At 43.1% G+C, this 18,501-nt stretch overlaps 1 protein-coding gene across 2 annotated transcripts in view; it reads left to right on the forward strand.

The window, feature by feature from the left end:
• The window catches only part of pggt1b (protein geranylgeranyltransferase type I, beta subunit), an 88,364-nt gene that overhangs the window by 25,544 nt on the left and 44,319 nt on the right, over window positions 1-18,501 (forward strand). For both annotated transcript variants that reach the window (XM_084322515.1, XM_084322516.1), the window contains exons 3-5: window positions 6,183-6,247; window positions 11,275-11,426; window positions 13,814-13,946. In XM_084322515.1, coding sequence (XP_084178641.1) covers window positions 6,183-6,247; window positions 11,275-11,426; window positions 13,814-13,946 — 350 coding nt within the window. The remainder of the gene's footprint in view (window positions 1-6,182; window positions 6,248-11,274; window positions 11,427-13,813; window positions 13,947-18,501) is intronic.

Genomic DNA, 18,501 nt, shown 5'->3' on the forward strand with positions numbered 1-18,501 from the left:
CATATACCGTGTACCGGGGTATTAGGTCATCAGAGTATGACGGTATGAAAAAAATTATACCGCCCAAGCCTATTATATATATATCTATGGTGGATGCTCTGTATCGGCCCTTCATGCTGAATGACCACGGAGGAGCTGCTCAGTCGCTTAGCTGTGCAGCACAGAAGCCTGTGTACTAACTGTGTCATATAGAAGATAATATGAGATATTCCTTTATTGATCCCCCTGGGGGGAATTCGGGCGCCATAGCAGCATGGGGGAGGGAAGGTCCAGGTATTGGCAGGGTAATGGTAGAAATACCTAGATATAGGCAATACCATTTTATTTGAATATGAGACAAATAAACTGTGTTTAACCAATATAATTAACTTAAATAAACATGCGAGTATGCCCTATCGGTTATATTATAACACTTTTACAATTACAAATACAATTACTATTACAATAAACATAGGCAATAAACAATTTGAATCAAGTTTTGCCTCCTGAGATTGTGCTTCATACAGTAAAAAAGTAAAAAGAATAAAGACCAAACACTGTCTTAAGTGAATGTTTAGTGTTTAAAGTGAGTGTGTGCAATGAATGTAGAATGGATGGTATTTGAATCTTGAGTACTATTGAGTAAGAGTAAAACAGTATACACAAGGTGCAGTATAAACAAAGTGCAGTATACACAAAGTGCAGTATACACAAAATGCAGTATACACAAGGTGCAGTATACACAAGGTGCAGTATACACTAGGTGCAGTATACACTAGGTGCAGTATACACTAGGTGCAGTATACACAAGGTGCAGTATACACTGTGACTAGGTGCAGTATACACTAGGTGCAGTATACACTAGGTGCAGTATACACTAGGTGCAGTATACACTGTGACTAGGTGCAGTATACACAAGGTGCAGTATACACAAGGTGCAGTATAAACAAGGTGCAGTATAAACAAGGTGCAGTATAAACAAGGTGCAGTATACACAAGGTGCAGTATAAACAAGGTGCAGTATATACAAGGTGCAGTATATACAAGGTGCAGTATAAACAAGGTGCAGTATACACTAGGTGCAGTATACACAAGGTGCAGTATACACAGGTGCAGTATACACAAGGTGCAGTTTAAACAAGGTGCAGTATACACAAGGTGCCGTATTCACAAGGTGCCGTATACACAAGGTGCAGTATAAACAAGGTGCAGTATAATACACAAGGTGCATTTTACACAAGGTACAGTTTACACAAGGTGCAGTATACACAAGGTGCAGTATAAACAAGGTGCAGTATACACAAGGTGCAGTATACACAAGGTGCAGTATAAACAAGGTGCAGTATACACAAGGTGCAGTATACACTAGGTGCAGTATACACTAGGTGCAGTATAAACAAGGTGCAGTATAAACAAGGTGCAGTATACACTAGGTGCAGTATACACTAGGTGCAGTATAAACAAGGTGCAGTATAAACAAGGTGCAGTATACACAAGGTGCAGTATAAACAAGGTGCAGTATACACTAGGTGCAGTATAAACAAGGTCAAGTCAAGAGTTTTATTTGTCACGGCATACAAGTATACAATGAAATGCGGGTGGTCTTGCCCGCAACGATGTGCAATACAGTGGTACAACATATAATAGAATCCAATAAAAACAACATTGTGCAATAACCGGTAACAGGTAACATGGTGTGACATCTCTGTATCTGTACATAGTTATTTAGAGAGCATAGGACATGCTAGGTAGATTTGGTAGTGCAATACACTGTTACTGTTGCTATACTAATTTAAAGTGGCCTTTCCTTTTGGCAATAAGTGTGGGTGAGTGCTAGGGATGGGTACCGAATTATGTACTTTTGAGGTACCGAACCGAAACACGTCGGTACTACCGAGTATCGAATCAAGTGAGAAACCAAAAAATTTAATTTTTTTTTAAATTTTTTTTAAATTTTTTAATTTTTTTTTTACTTTTTTCTTTTCATGTCAACGTTCACACGCACAATATATGCTTACCTAGGATTTGACTTGATTCAACAACAAAGCAGTCGGAGCAATGGCAAGCCGAAAACTGTCGAAATTGTAGTTATTTGAAGTTTGGAATCTTTTTTTTACGACTGAGGTAGGTAAATTAAATTTCTTGAGACTAAAGTACCGAAAAAAGGTACCGTTGTGTACCGGTATCGATTCACAGGTACCGGTGTGTGAAAAGGTACCCATCCCTAGTGAGTGCGGCATGAGTGTGTGCCCGCTCATGTTAAAGTGGCTGCTAGTGCACAGCGTGCGTGTCGTGTGTGTGCTTGTGTGTGGATAGTTCAGTGTTCTGTGGCACTCGATGTTCATTGTTCAAGGCTCTGATGGCCTGGGGGAAGAAGCTGAGCCTAAGCCTCTCTGTCCTAGTAGCTGGGGTTCGCAGGTACCTCAGCAGCTGGAACAGGCTGTTATTGGGGTGGTGGGGGTCTTTCATTATTCTGCAGGCTCTGGATTTGCACCTCTTGTTGTATAGAACCTGCAGGGGAGGTAGTGCAATACCCGTGGTACGCTCGGCTGAGCGCACCACTCTCTGTAGGGCCTTCTTGTCCTGTGCCGTGCTGTTTCCATACCAGGCAGTGATGTTTCCGGTCAAGATGCTCTCTACAGCTCCTGAGTAGAAGGACTGGAGTATCTTCCCTGATACTCTGAACTTCCTTAACTGTCTCAGGTGGTAGAGGCGCTGCTTCGCCTTTTTTACTACTGTGTCTGTGTGTTGACCATGTCAGATCCTCTGAGATGTGGACCCCCAGGTACTTAAAGCTGCTCACCCTGTCCACGGTAGCCCTGTTAATCCTCAGTGGTGTGTGTGTCTCCTGCTGTCCTCTCCTATAATCCACGATCAGCTCCTTGGTTTTACCAATGTTCAGGAGCAGGCTGTTGTCCTGGCACCAGCGTTCCAGTACCTCAACCTCCTCCCGGTAGGCCTTCTCGTCGTTGTCCGAGATCAGCCCCACCACCACCACCGTGTCGTCTGCGAACTTCACTATGGAGTTGGAGCTGAACTTGGCCACACAATCGTGTGTAGAGTGAGTACAGCAGGTGGCTCAGAACACAGCCCTGGGGGGACCCGATGCTCAGGGTGATGGTGTTGGAGGTCTGACCCCCCACCCTGACCGCCTGGGGTCTTTCGCTCAAAGTCCAGTACCCAGGCTCTCAGGGCGGAGCTCAGACCCAGCTCGATCAGCTTGTCCACCAGTCTGGTGGGGACTATGGTGTTGAACGCTGAGCTGTAGTCAATGAACAACAGTCTCACATAGCCCCCCTTCTGACGGTCAAGGTGAGAGAGGGTGCTGTGCAGTACCTGGGAGACCGCGTCGTCAGTGGACCTGTTTGTTCTGTATGCAAATTGCATAGGGTCCATATCACTGGGGAGGGAGGCACAAATGTGGTCCTTGACCAGCCTCTCGAAACATTTCATGACCACAGAGGTGAGTGCTACCGGTCTGTAGTCATTTGGACATGTTGGGGAGGGTTTCTTCGGTACAGGGATGATGGTAGACATCTTGAAGCAGGCAGGGACCACTGACTCCGCCAGGGATTGATTAAATATGGCGGTGAACACCGGGGCTAGCTGGTTGGCACAGGACTTAAGTATGCGTCCTGTTATACCATCTGGGCCAGCAGCCTTCCTGGTGTTCACCTGCATAAATGCTCTTCTCACACTGTGTTCCGACAAAGAGAGAGCGTCCCCGCCCCCCCGCGGTTGCCCCCCCCCCCCTCCACAACAGCCGGCGCGCCAGTGACGTCACTAGCCGGAGAGCTAGCAGCGCCACTGTCTACACCAAACCGAGTGTAGAAAGAGTTGAGCTTGTCCGCGAGGGAGGCGTCGTCGCTCCCCATTGAGGGGGCACTGACTTTGTAGTCAGTTATTTCTTCAGTCCCCGCCATAATCCTCTTGTGTCGTTTTGTGCCATTTGTGCAGTATACACTAGGTGCAGTATACACTAGGTGCAGTATACACTAGGTGCAGTATACACAAGGTGCAGTATTATACACAAGGTGCAGTATACACTAGGTTTTTTTTTATTTGATTTGATATTTTTTATTTTCGTGTCTTACATACAGATGTATGCCCAGCCCAGCCCATATGGGCTTACAAGACACATAACAATAAGTATATAATAATATACTTTACCAATTACATAACAAATGACATAGACCAAGATGGCCATAAAAAAAAGAAAAATACAAGAAAATACAATAAAACGTAATATAACACAAGCTGTACTCAATGTAAATAAACAGAAAAACAAGGTGAATTCAAATACAATTATATAGGATACAGTGTGTTTTGTCTCAGGTGCCATGCCTTCTCCAAAAATCCTGCAAAACCGAAGATGTCCTCCACAAAAAAACAACTCAACATACAGCTCTCAGGCTGCCAAAACAAATCTGGGTTTACAATTTGAATTTTTTCAAATAAAGCCCTCCTCAAAGTGGTGTACTAGGTATCTTTTTAAATGAAATGTTCCCCTTAAATTGTAACCTCCATCTTGCACGTTGAACAATCTTTGAATATTTCCTGGGCGTTTATAATTGTTTTGCTTTGCACATTATTTGTGCAGTTTGATACATTACAATATCGGTACATTTTAATAATTTTGACTGTAAGAAAAGTGAATGAGTATGTTCTCAGTGTTTCCCACAGGATTTTCAGAGACTATGGGGGGTGAACCTCCGACCCTCTAGGGGGGTCCGGGGGCATGCACCTCCTGAACTTTTTTTTTCTTTGTACATTTTAAAGTTAAATGCATCAATCTGGTGCACTTTGAAAGCAAAATAAAGAGGCTAGATCTATGATGAACTTTGTGCTCAAAACACAAAATCGACTAGACTAGTGCTTCCCAATCCTCTCCTCGAATTTGTTAAATTCCACCACCAGCACGCCTGATTCAACTTAACTAGCCCTTTATTAGTTGAATCAGGTGTGCTGGTCTAGGTAATGAATGGGAAACCCTGGTTCCAGATATCCAACTTTGTGAATGATTCAACCACTAAATGTGCTTATTCCAACCAAATTACCTTTGAGCTTCTCTGATTGGTCAGAAGGGGGAGCCTCTGGAAATATCTCTGCACTGCTGCTACACTGGTCAATGAAACACACTCACAAGCCCCTTTCACACCGGCAGGGCTCCGGTTCAAGCTCCAGCTCCGTTCCGGAGCCTCTGAACCTTGGTGCTCTCTGGCGAACCAGCCCGCGTTTACACCTATTTTAAGGGGAACCACCGTCCTCCGTCATCAACGGGGGGCATTACTTAGGCGGAGATAAACACAACCATATGAACACGACAGTGGCAAAATGTGCCCTATATAAAACAGCTTCAGAGGTTTGGCATTGCACCATGCTGATCCACTCAACAGGTAGCGATCTCAAGGTGAGATCCGATTCAAATGTATTGTCATTATACAGTCCAATACATCATACAACCAGAGTGGATAAATAAATGCATACATTTATGAAAAACTTTTTTTACACTTGTCAAGAGCCAATTGCGCAGTCTTCAGTATTGGCATTAATAAATCAGATGTCATCATGCTAATATGTCATGTTCTACAGTAGGACTTACTACTATGATACCCAATAAAACAAGTCATTAGAATAATAGAACCCTATGTTGCTGGAACGATTCATTTTGAACGTGTATATACAGTGTGTGTGTGTGTGTGTGTGTGCTTGCGCACCGAGGCTCACTAAGCCTTTCTCCATGCATATTTATTTCTGAAGCACATTGAAAATACATTGGAATCTAATCTCATTTTGAGATCAGTCGCAAATTGCTTCCTGTTGTATGGATTGATTGAGTGCAATGCAGAACCTCTGCTGTTCGCCATTTTCGCGTATCCTGACAGCCTAGAATATGACACGCCCACTGATGATGTCATGGTTCACAAGGAAAAACCAAAAAAAAATCTGTTCCAGCTGAGCACCGATTTTTCACGTTCCGAACCTATTATTCCTGGTGTGAACGCGCTGGCCGGTTCGAGATTACGTTCGGGAACCGGCTCCAGCACAGAGCCCGGCCGGTGTGAAAAGGCCCATCAGTATACTGGGAAGCCAGTATGACCACGTTGAGTTTTGGGGCAAAATTCAAACAAAAATAATCTGTGATTGAAAATCTTACTCTAGCTTTTTAGCTTTTAAATTTTGTTGTTTTCCTTCTCCCTCAGAATCGAACCTAAGTCGCTGTGGGTTTCGGGGTTCTTCACACATCGGCCTTCCATACAGAACCCAGGTACTACTGCTGATACTAACACTAGTTATAATCCATACAGAACCTATTATAATCCATACAGAACCTATTATAATCCATACAGAACCCAGGTACTACTACTGATACTAACACTACGGTAATTATAATCCATACAGAACCCAGGTACTACTGCTGATACTAACACTAGTTATAATCCATACAGAACCCAGGTACTACTGCTGATACAAACACTAGTTATAATCCATACAGAACCCAGGTACTACTGCTGATACAAACACTAGTTATAATCCATACAGAACCCAGGTACTACTGCTGATACTAACACTAGTTATAATCCATACAGAACCCAGGTACTACTGCTGATACTAACACTAGTTATAATCCATACAGAACCCAGGTACTACTGCTGATACTAACACTAGTTATAATCCATACAGAACCCAGGTACTACTGCTGATACTAACACTAGTTATAATCCATACAGAACCCAGGTACTACTGATACTAACACTAGTTATAATCCATACAGAACCCAGGTACTACTGCTGATACTAACACTAGTTATAATCCATACAGAACCCAGGTACTACTGCTGATACAAACACTAGTTATAATCCATACAGAACCCAGGTACTACTGCTGATAATAACACTAGTTATAATCCATACAGAACCCAGGTACTACTGATACTAACACTAGTTATAATCCATACAGAACCCAGGTACTACTACTGATACTAACACTAGTTATAATCCATACAGAACCCAGGTACTACTGATACTAACACTAGTTATAATCCATACAGAACCCAGGTACTACTGCTGATACTAACACTAGTTATAATCCATACAGAACCCAGTAGGGGTGGGACGATACATCGATCCAGATCGATACATCGATGTAATTATCAACAATCGAATCGGATCGATGCGATGTAATAAGATCGATTCATATCGATACTCTTATTTTGAAAATCCTGTGGCGAGTCTCATATCCGCCCAAGAACAACAGCAGTAGCTCCGTGTGTGTAGATGTTACAGCATAGCATTCTCCCTTTCTGTGTGTGTGTGTGTGCGTGCGTCTTTGGAAAGACCAGATGAGGTCAGAGGAGTTTGATGTTTAAATGTTATTTAAACATAAACAATATAATACATAATAAATGTAGGCCTATACATGATCATGCAACATCAACAAATTGTTGTAGGAACGGTTTGGGAGAGGGAGGTTGTGAGTTTTGAGTTCCAAAAAATGTAGCTTAAAGTTTAAAGCTCAATATATAAAACGTGGCACTTTACAGTGAACAGGAGGTCTATTTGTATTAAAAACAATAGATTGATTTTCCTTTAAATGTCTGGAAGAGCTCAAAAATACAAATGTCAAATGATATTTTCATTACCTTTTTTTTGTTGATCTAAATGTTACTGATTGTGTTAAATGGGCATATGATATCATCTCATATCGATCGCAGGCACCTGAATCTAATCGTATCGTATTGTATCGTGAGAGACTTTGTGATATCGGCAAATATCGTATCGTTGTCCAAAGAATCGGTATCGTATCATGATGAAACTGGTGATTCCCACCCCTAGAACCCAGGTACTACTGATACTAACACTAGTTATTAATCAAATCAAATAAAATGTATTTGTAAGGCCCGACAACACACGTTAATGTCCCCATGGGCCGTACACGTCTTCTTTAAACAAGTCAACAAAGAAACATCACAATCACATCACATACAGAACCCAGGTACTACTGATACTAACACTAGTTATAATCCATACAGAACCCTGATACTACTGCTGATACTAACACTCCAGTTATATTCCATACAGAACCCAAGTACTATACTAACACTCGGTACACATGAAGTAGTACATATACAGCTGTGGTATGAAGCCTTACACACGGGGAACAAAATAAGCACCCGCCAAGCGCCAAATGTGTGTAGATTTAAGGTTTGGCGAGTAAAAATGAGAGGTCTGCCCGCCACCTGGCGTGTAGTTCATATCGATACTCTTATTTTGAAAATCCTGTGAGGGTCCGCCCCAAGCGCAGTTCCAGTCATAATATCTATGGCTCCGGCAGCTAGCAACGTTCGGTTCATATGATACTCTTATTTTGAAAAAACCCGTAGCAACTCCGCGCGTCATATCCACCCAGTCCGTGCTTCTGAAAGCAGAGCAGCGCTACACAGCAGTGCGCCTACACGACCCGAAATAAGTCTGGTGTTTTTTTTCTTCTTACAACGGGGGACAAATGCATCTACATGCTTTGCACCGTCGCCATTCCTTTATGCCCACATTGCCCGACATTTACGTTTCACTACAACGTTAGCGTAAGCTAACAAGCTAATCCTGATCAGAGGCAGAGGCGCAGAGCCATAGAGAACAGCAGCCACAGTGTGGACTGGGGAAAGGGAAATGGGGGGGCACTCTCCCCTTCCCTGTGTGTGTGCGTGCATGCGTTTGGAAAGACGATGAAGTCACTAGTCAGGACTCAAGACAGGAGTATATTATAGTAAATTGAGGATTACTGAGGATGGACAGATAATGTTGATATTCAAATATAAAAAAGTTTCGAGAGGAGTGGAAGTTTGAAGACAGACTACAATATGATGCGGGGGTGGTGAGTTGAAACAGTGTGTGTGTGTCCCGACCCCACTTCTATGTTTCAATAAATTATTTGCATTTAAAACTATTAACGCTGACTCATTCCTTCAGTCCACTCAAAATTATGCTAATATTCCTTATGTTGTTTATGATATTAATTGAAAATAGCATATGAGAGTATTATATAGTAATAATAACACATGGCGATATACTAAAAAGCTATTTATAATTTTTGGCTGGTAAAAAATCTGCCTGGCTGGTCGTTTTTAAAATCTACCAGCCAAATTGCTGGTAAGTCAAAAAGTTAAGTTTGTTCCCTGCACATACAGCTATGATATGAAGCTAGGTACATATACAGCTGTGATATGAAGCTAGGTACATATACAGCTGTGATATTAAGCAGTACATATACAGCTGTGATATGAAGCTAGGTACATATACAGCTGTGATATGAAGCTAGGTACATATACAGCTGTGATATGAAGCTGTACATATACAGCTGTGATATGAAGTAGTATAGAATAGAATAGAAATACTTTTATTATCCCGAGGGACATTTGACACTGCAAATCGCTCAACATTTAAACATTTAAAACATTTAGACAGAACAGGTCACGAATAAGAATAACAAATCAAATCAAATTGCCTAAGATAAGAGTAGAATAAAATAGAATAAAAATTGAATAAAATATACAGTAAATGAATACAGTAAAAATATACTGAAGTCTACAGAAGGTGTAATATTGCACAGTGCTGTTTCAAAAGTAAGAGTCCAGGAAGATGGTAACTGTCACTCTGTGCTCAGTGATGCAGTGAGGCACAGTGATGCATTGTATAGTCTGATGGCTGTTGGAATGAAGGACTTCCTGTGCCGTTCAGTGCTGCATTTAGGTAGTGTGAGCCTGGCACTGAACATGCTCCTCCTGTCAGCCAAGTCTGTGTATAGTGGGTGGGAGGGGTTTTCCCTGATGGCCTGGAGCTTAGCAAGGCTCCTTCTCTCCGCCACCCTCGCTAGAGAGTCCAGCTCGACCCCAACCACGCTACTGGCCTTCCTGACCAGCTTATCCAGCCTGTTTGCGTCCCCTGCTCTCAGTCCGCTGCCCCAGCAGGTCACAGCGTACAAGAAGGCGCCCGCCACCACAGACTCATAGAACATCCTCAACATCCTTGTACAGACATTGAAGGATCTCAGCCTTCTGAGGAAGTAGAGTCGGCTCTGGCCCTTCTTGTACAGTGCCTCTGCTGTATGTGTACACACATAGCCACACACATACAGCCGGGAAACAGCAACTCACACTCCCAGTTTTTTTTTTTTTTTTATCCACTTTTTCTCCCATTTTTCTATATTTTCTCCCATCCCAATTTCATATCATCCAATTCAACCCTCCCCTGTCACGAACGCTGTTTCTTGCCTCCCACAAGCCGGCTGCAATGTGGACTAAGTCATACATAGCACAAGTCCCCTCCGGTACTTGAGGTAACAGCAGTCGCATCTTTTCACCTGCGCAGCTCGATCTCTCAGTGGCGAGGAGTAACGCGTGGGAGGCTCACGCTGCCCCCGACACTTCCTGATTCTACTGCGCAGGCGCACCAACCGACCTGTAGGAGTCGCTGTCCACAACGCCCGATCCCCACCCATCAGTTTCCCACCCTCTAATACTGCCAATTGTATTAGTACGGACGACCAGCCAAACTGAAAATAATGTGGAGAGCTGGATTCGAACACGCGAATCCAGCGTCTCCACATTGGTGGCGAGTGCCTTGCCCACTACACCACCTAGCCGCCCCTCACACTCCCAGTTCTAAGGAGTTTGTTCCCGTTGCTTCCCATCACAACATATATATATATATACTAATTATATACTTTGCGTTAGTCATTTTTACCAACGTGATCAGAAATAGCTTCTTTGGTGGAAAACACAACTACCAGACAGTACTAATCCCAACTGCCAGCTGAGCAATCAGCCACTTCAGATACTTTAGGGGCAACAGTGGCTCAGGAGGTAGAGTGGTCGTCTGGTAATCGGAAGGTTCCCGGTTTGATTCCCGTTCTCCCGGGTCAGCGTGTCGGGACTCTGAAGTGTCCTTGAGTCCTTAACCCCCTGTCGGCTCCTCGCATGGTCGCCTCCGCCTTCTGTGTGTGAATGTGTGAGCGAACGGGTGAATGTGAGGAACAAAACTTGTAAAGCGCTTTGGTTAAAAGCTGCTATATAATTGCAGTCTATTTACCATTGAGATCAAACATGGCTTGTTTCCTAGCAGTTCTATTCTACCGTGTTCTATTCTTCTGTGTTCTATTCTTCCATTGAATTCCATATGTTCTCTCTGACGTCCTCTCTCTCTCTGTCTCTCTGTCTCTCTCTCTGTCTGTCTCTCTCTCTGTCTCTCTCGCTCTGTCTCTCTCTGTCTCTCCCCCCCCCCCCCCCCCCCCCCCCAGGGTGCTGGCACACCCCACCCGTACGACAGTGGTCACATAGCCATGACGTACACCGGGCTGGCCTCTCTGCTCATCCTGGGAGACGACCTGGCCGGGGTGAACAAGCGGGCCTGTCTGGCCGGCCTGAAGGCCCTGCAGCTGGAGGATGGCAGGTACTGCGTGTTGTTTAGTTTCAAACCTTTATTTAAACCTGGGTTTTCCCTCATTTACAGTCACGTATAATTATTATTAACCCTTTCACTGCCACACGACAAAGGTTAAACCCTTTCACTACCACACGGTTAACCGTCTGTAGTGTGGCAGTTAACCGTCTGCAGTGTGGTAGTGATGAAAGGTTAACCTTCTGTAGTGTGGTAGTGAAAAGGTTAAGCAAGAGGAAAAAAAGGCATATAAAATCATAATAATAAGACGAGCAAGGATAACAAATCAATTAAAACACGTACAACTTGATTGACAAAGGTTGGAGATCAAGGTTTTAAACTCTGCAACAGAGGGGAGAATCTCAAGCTTTAAAGGACTGTTGGAGTTCATTCCATGAGCTAGAGGGGCATCATAGCTAAATGCAGATTTACCCTGTTCTGAGCCAACTCAGGGGACCTTAACACTTTGATTACCACTGGTGAACATGCCAGCACCCACTTCAATGATAGCGTTGTGAACGCATAATCTCTGTTTTAAATTATGGCTATGTGTCTAATCTGCCCGTCGCTTATCAATGACTTGTTTGCTGTCAACATTGTCGAAACGGATAGTTTTTTTATCGGTTTTATAGCATTTTGAAAAGCCCTAGTTTTTCAGGAAAATATATAGATTCCGTGATAAACGGCATTTACTGGAATATTCTGGCATACACAAACGTTGTAATTTTCCGGCCTATTTATGAATAGTTTTCAAATAAACGCTAGATTATCGATAGTATATGTGTACTTATGCACGCTATAGAAGCGATCTGAAAAGTATATTCTCATTTCCTGATCAGCGAGCACACACACACACACACACACACACATATGGGACACGTTGATATATCTGTGAAAAAAGCTCTGATTACCCCAAGACTGGTAAAATAGATTCCTTACCTCAGATCAGATGTTATCCAAAAAGATTATTCCAATTCCTGATCGCCATTCCAAATATAGATCGCGTTTATTGATTCAGCGTTGGGTGCTGGAAATACATAATCCACGCTGTTCTGAGGGCCGGCGATCAACTTGGGTCTCTTCAGTTGGCTTGACGGAAAAGTAACATGAGGAAACTGGCCCCCCCCCCTTCATCAGTCTAAACTAATGGGGTGCAGTTACACAGGGAGAGACGATAGGGGGCGGTATCTTCCAAATTGAGCTCAGAGAGACTCTGCAACACTAGCGTGAGGCTCGATTGATGAAATATGAATTCAAATTGCCAATAAATAAAAATACGACAAACAAACGCTATATAGCGTTGCCGGCACTCAACTGGCGGCATGAACTAACGAAGGACTAGCCAGTCACTAGAACGGGTTCCATAGGTACCAAAATTCCATTCCAATAATGATGTAGTATAAGGAGGTATCTTACCAATAAGGGCCTTAAAAATGAACAAATACCAGTGTTTGTTGCACCTCTCGATCAGCGAGGACAAACATGTCCAATATGTATACATGTGCACACACACACAGATACACACACTCATCCAGATTCACACTACGACCCACACTTAATTAATTCATTAACACATTTTGAACTGGCAGTTGGAACTTGACCCCTGTCCCTGAACTTGACCCCTGTCCCTGTTCTATGCAAACACCTTGACCTTAAAGGATAACTCTACTATTTTGGGAAATTAGCTTATTTAACATCTTCCCTGGAGTTAGACAAGAAGATACATACCTTTTTTGTCTCTGTGCGTGCATTTTAGCTTTGGGAATAGACGCTCCGTTAGCATAGCTTAGCTTCATCACTGGAAGTGAGGCAGGACAGTAGCCTTACAGTGCCTTACAGTGTATTGCAAGGTCTGACATTGACCAAACTTGATATGCATGACCTTGGTGGGCTCTAGGTCAACTCCTGAAAAGGGGGTCAATGTCAGACTTTGCAATCAAAAGTTAGGGGGCTAATAACCCTTGCCATAATTTCAGTGCGCCCCTAACTTTTGATTGCAAGGTCTGACATTGACCCCCTTTTCAGGAGTTGACCTAGAGCCCACCAAGGTCATGCATATCAAGTTTGGTCAATGTCAGACCTTGCAATACACGGTAAGGCACTGTAAGGCTACTGTCCTGCCTCACTTCCAGTGATGAAGCTAAGCTATGCTAACGGAGCGTCTATTCCCAAAGCTAAAATGCACGCACAGAGACAAAAAAGGTATGCATCTTCTTGTCTAACTCCAGGGAAGGTGTTAAATAAGCTAATTTCCCAAAATAGTGGAGTTCCCCTTTAACTCTTACCACACACTTTCAGCTAATGTCAACTGTTCCTTGTTTGTGTCTGTCTGTCTGTCTGTCTGTCTGTCTGTCTGTCTGTCTGTCTGTCTGTGTCTGTGTCTGTGTGTGTGTGCCCAGTTTCTATGCAGTGCCAGAGGGCAGTGAGAATGACATGAGGTTTATCTACTGCGCCGCCTGCATCTGCTACATGCTGAACGACTGGTCGGGGATGGACACGCAGAAAGCCATCGAGTACATCAGGAGGAGCATGGTGAGTCTGGGGGGTCTGCATCGAGAGCAGGGGGGTCTGCACCGAGAGGTTTCTGATTCATTACATTCAGTTTTATTGTTGCCACACAAGTACAGTACAACCAAATAAGGTTGGCAGAACCGTTGGGGGATGGTGTTGGTTTATCAGTCTTAAATCAAAATCTTTGGTTTATCCGCAGAATAATCACTAGGATAATGATAAGATTTGGATTTGGATCATAGATACTTAAAGCCCCTGGAAACGAAGCCTCAGATCGTTAAAATGTATGTATGATATCCAACATGAGTGTGATATTGAGCCGCGTCCACCAAAGTTTGAATGAAAAGATATAATAATAATAATAATAACTTTATTTGTATAGCACTTTTCATACAGAGGTTGCAGTTCAAAGTGCTTCACAACAGTAAAAATACAGGCATGGGTGAGCATAGCAGGGTATGGTAAATCACAGTGTTTCACATTAGGATCTAGCATCCTAATAGGCTCTCTATTCAGTAATACAAATAATAAAGTAGTTTAAAATGATTACGTTTAAAAATAGTCTAAAAATTATAAAATAGAACGGACATACAACAACAGTACAAAATGTAAATAGCAAGGTTAGAGTAAAAAGTGTGAAAAATTGTTTAAAATGATTCAGTTTAAAAATAGTCATCAGTAAGAAGTCAAAAGTGTGATAACCGACACATGAATTTGATAGGCAGTGTAAAATAAGATACAATTTGCATGTTCGATATAGGTCTATCTTAAAGGCCAACCTTCATGTTGTATTTTTGTTCAATAAACAATGTGGACTAGGCCAACGGTGACTTTCATGAAGAAGGAAAAAAAAAGTATTGAAATTGACCCAGTTTTAGCGTTTTTATCAAACATTTTGTCTGCCCAACACAATCACCACGCATGTGGATATTTTAATCAATGGTTCATAACGTGCGTGTGTAATCGAAATGATGTCGTCACAAGAGGTGCAGGGCACCAGGGGGCTCACCAGGGGGCGCTGAGAGTCACACACAGCTAGTGGCAGGCACTGAGAGCCTTGCTACTACTAGCCGAATGAAAATCTATCTGTTTCACCCAACAACACTATTGCTCCGTGATCATAGCCATCCATCTCTAAAGCTAACCACTATTTGTAAAAGCCACAACCACGTTACCATATTTGTAATAATGTAAATCATTGTGTCGTTGTACATATTGTGTACACCGTTATAAGCTAACATAGCTTAGCTTGGTAGCTATTGTGCTAACAACATATCCCGACGTCCGGCTCGCTGGCCGGCATGAACGCCCGACACAAAATGGTTCTCTCCTCTCTGTACACCCCCGTCCCCACGGGTACCCTGCCGGGGAGCCCATGGACGCGACAACGGCGGCAGCCGTAGGGTGCTCGAGCCCGCCGTAACGCTAGTGGTACACGATAGCTATGAGCTAACTAACGCTATGGCCGCCGCTGTTGTCGTGTCCACAAGCTCCCCGGCAGGACACACGCGAGAACGGGGGCACACAAAGAGGAGAGAACCGTCCCTGCGGAGCTATAGGCTAACGTCAGTGTAGTGGTCCCGACTGTAGCAGGGACGGCGGAGCTATAGGCTAATGTCAGTGTAGTGGTCCCGACTGTAGCAGGGACGGCGGAGTTATAGGCTAACTGTGATGCACCGAGTGGGCCACCATTGATCAACATGCAGCGACGTGTAGCTTGCATGATGCGTGTGCAGTGCTTTGCCACACAGGTCTGAGAAGAGGACCTGCACATGATTTTACTCGTTCCCCAAACTCCTCTACATGCCCCGATCTCAAATGGTTCACGACAGTAGACATAATGCTAACGTTAGCCAGCGCCATATATCGAGTAGTACTATGACCCGGACGGGCATAAGGCATACGTTTCCTGAAGTGACGTCACGGCCGTGCTAGCGTCTTGATAAGCTTTTAGATTCGGCTCATTAATATGCACCTGTAGTGACGTCGGCGTTTGATAAGCTTTTTTGATTTGCGCGTGCATGTTATTCGTGCATGGACCTTTTTAACTCTTTCGGAGTGGCATTTCCGGTGTCAAATGGAAAAAAATAAATAATGAAATTATATACCAATGATGTAAACTACCCATAATTGATCAGTAGGGTTTAACCTGGATGTTGGGCTTTAAGGTGAGAAGACATCCCTGATTCAGAAAACCTCCCAGATTCGTTCTTACAGTAAAAAGGCTTATATCCTTTGTTTGTTTGTTTTGGCCGATATTGGCATTAAAATGTAATATCGGAAAATATCGGTATCGGTTTTCAAAAAAATATATATATATATATATATTTTTTGTGCATTTAACCTTTATTTACCCAGGCAAGCAAGTAAGAACAAATTCTTATTTTATTTATTGTCAAAAGTATGCATAATGTTGTGTTAATTCCACGACAAGAGATATGTAATGTTAATTACCTGAAATTATTCCGTTTTTTGGGGGGGGAAACCCTGCAGATATCGGTATCGGAAATTAAGAGTTGGACAATATCGGTATATCGGTAAAAAAGCCAACATCGAACATCTCTAATTGTAAATTAATCATACTTTGTTGTAATGTTGGATTAAAATAATTTTGCGCTTGGATTGAAAGAGCGCAAGTGAAGTAAACAATACAATGTTGCCGTTTTCTAAATCCCACCCCCTGTATGAAATAACAGCTCCCACTCCAAGTATGACTCGGTTTCCTTCGTTCTAGGAAAGAGCCGTTCAAAAGAGTCGGATCATTGGCATCTAACCGGAGTAAAGTAACGTAAAGTGCATAACATGTGAAGTCAAGTCAAGAGTTTTATTTGTCACTGCATACAAGTATACAGTGAAATGCGGGGGTCTTGCCCACAATGATTGTGCAATAATACAGTAATGCCATAATACAATAATAAGAATCCAATAGGATGAGAATAAGACACCCGCATGAGCAGGTAAAGACCTACCAGCTGATTCCAAAGACCTACCAGCTGATTCCAAAGACCTACCAGTTGATTACAAAGACCCACCAGCTGATTACAGGAGTTTAGGTGAGACAAAGACCTACCAGCTAATTACAAAGACCTACCAGCTGATTACAGGAGTTTAGGTGAGACAAAGACCTACCAGCTGATTACAAAGACCTACCAGCTGATTACAGGAGTTTAGGTGAGACAAAGACCTACCAGCTGATTACAAAGAGCTACCAGCTGGTTCCAAAGACCTACCAGCTGATTACAAAGACCTACCAGCTGATTACAAAGACCTACCAGCTGATTACAGGAGTTTAGGTGAGACAAAGACTTACCAGCTGATTACAAAGAGCTACCAGCTGATTACAAAGAGCTACCAGCTGATTACAAAGCCCTACCAGCTGACCCTCAAAGCAGACATTCCAATTTGGGGCTGTTGTGACGTTTCCTTTCGTCTTACAACAGGCTCCCCTCCTATGTTGCTTGGTCTTGGGTGAACAGGGTGATATACAGTTTGAACACTTTCTGGTAACAGGCTGCTGTGTCTGTTCAACTGTGCAAGCTGAGCAGATGGAGTAAGAAGCTGGAATTCCATATCATACACATGTGAATTTGTGATGGGTAATGTTGTGATGACATCAGTGGAGGTGGGCATCATTGCCTCCTGAATAACCTTTTGTGAGGCTTCCTTAGACCTTTCCATTTCATCGAAATATTCGTTCACCTGGTCTATTGTCCATCTCATGAATGTTCTCATATTCTGTGAACACGTTCAGTTTAGCACTGGTGGCTTGTATTTCAGTTTGCAGTTCCAATTGCTCCCTTTTGGCCTTTAGTTCAGCCTCCTCCTTACGGCTCCTCCCCTTTAGTTCAGCCTCCTCCTTGTTGCTCCTCCCCTTTAGTTCAGCCTCCTCCTTGTCCAGTGCTTGTTTCTTTATTAATGCTTCTGCTTTGATCAATAAAACTGCCTTCTCAGCTTGTAGTTTGAGTCGGGTTGAGGATGTAGAGGAGTAATCCGAGTGCTTACTACCTTTTGATGACCTTGAACGCCTTGAAGAGGTGTTTGAAACGCTGTCCCTTGGGTGGATCTCTTCTTCACCTTTGTCATATTCAATATGTGGCTCTGCCGCTTCAGTCCACGTTTTAACATGGGCAGCAAATTCATGCAGTGATGCTGCTTTAGGCTCGTACCATTCTGCTTGGTCCTTTTCTGTTTCCTCTATAGATATTTTGGTTAGCAAACCCTTTACAGCTGTATTGAGTTCATGTAACTCGCCACACAACTTGGAGAAATCTGTCATTTTTGTGTGAACCAATTCCACATTTCCATGATTTCCCATAAGTTCAGTGATTTCATAATTTTTTTTTAGTAAGTGCACCCAGTTTTGCACTTCTTGATCCTTTTAATTTTTGTAAAGGATCCTCAAAAATACCACTCTCCATTTCCGCCATAATGTGGGCAGCTAACGAAAACCTCTTAATTCAGATGAGCAGCAGCGTTGTATGCATTTAAAACGGAACAGTGATTTATGAATGAAGCAGTTAGGGCGTGGGAAACGGCGCACTTGGCGAATGCTGCACGTGACGTCATCCACTCTCAA

The sequence above is a fragment of the Notolepis coatsorum genome, assembly GCF_963971535.1.
Source record: "Notolepis coatsorum genome assembly, chromosome: 10".
Lineage (NCBI taxonomy): Eukaryota > Metazoa > Chordata > Actinopteri > Aulopiformes > Paralepididae > Notolepis > Notolepis coatsorum.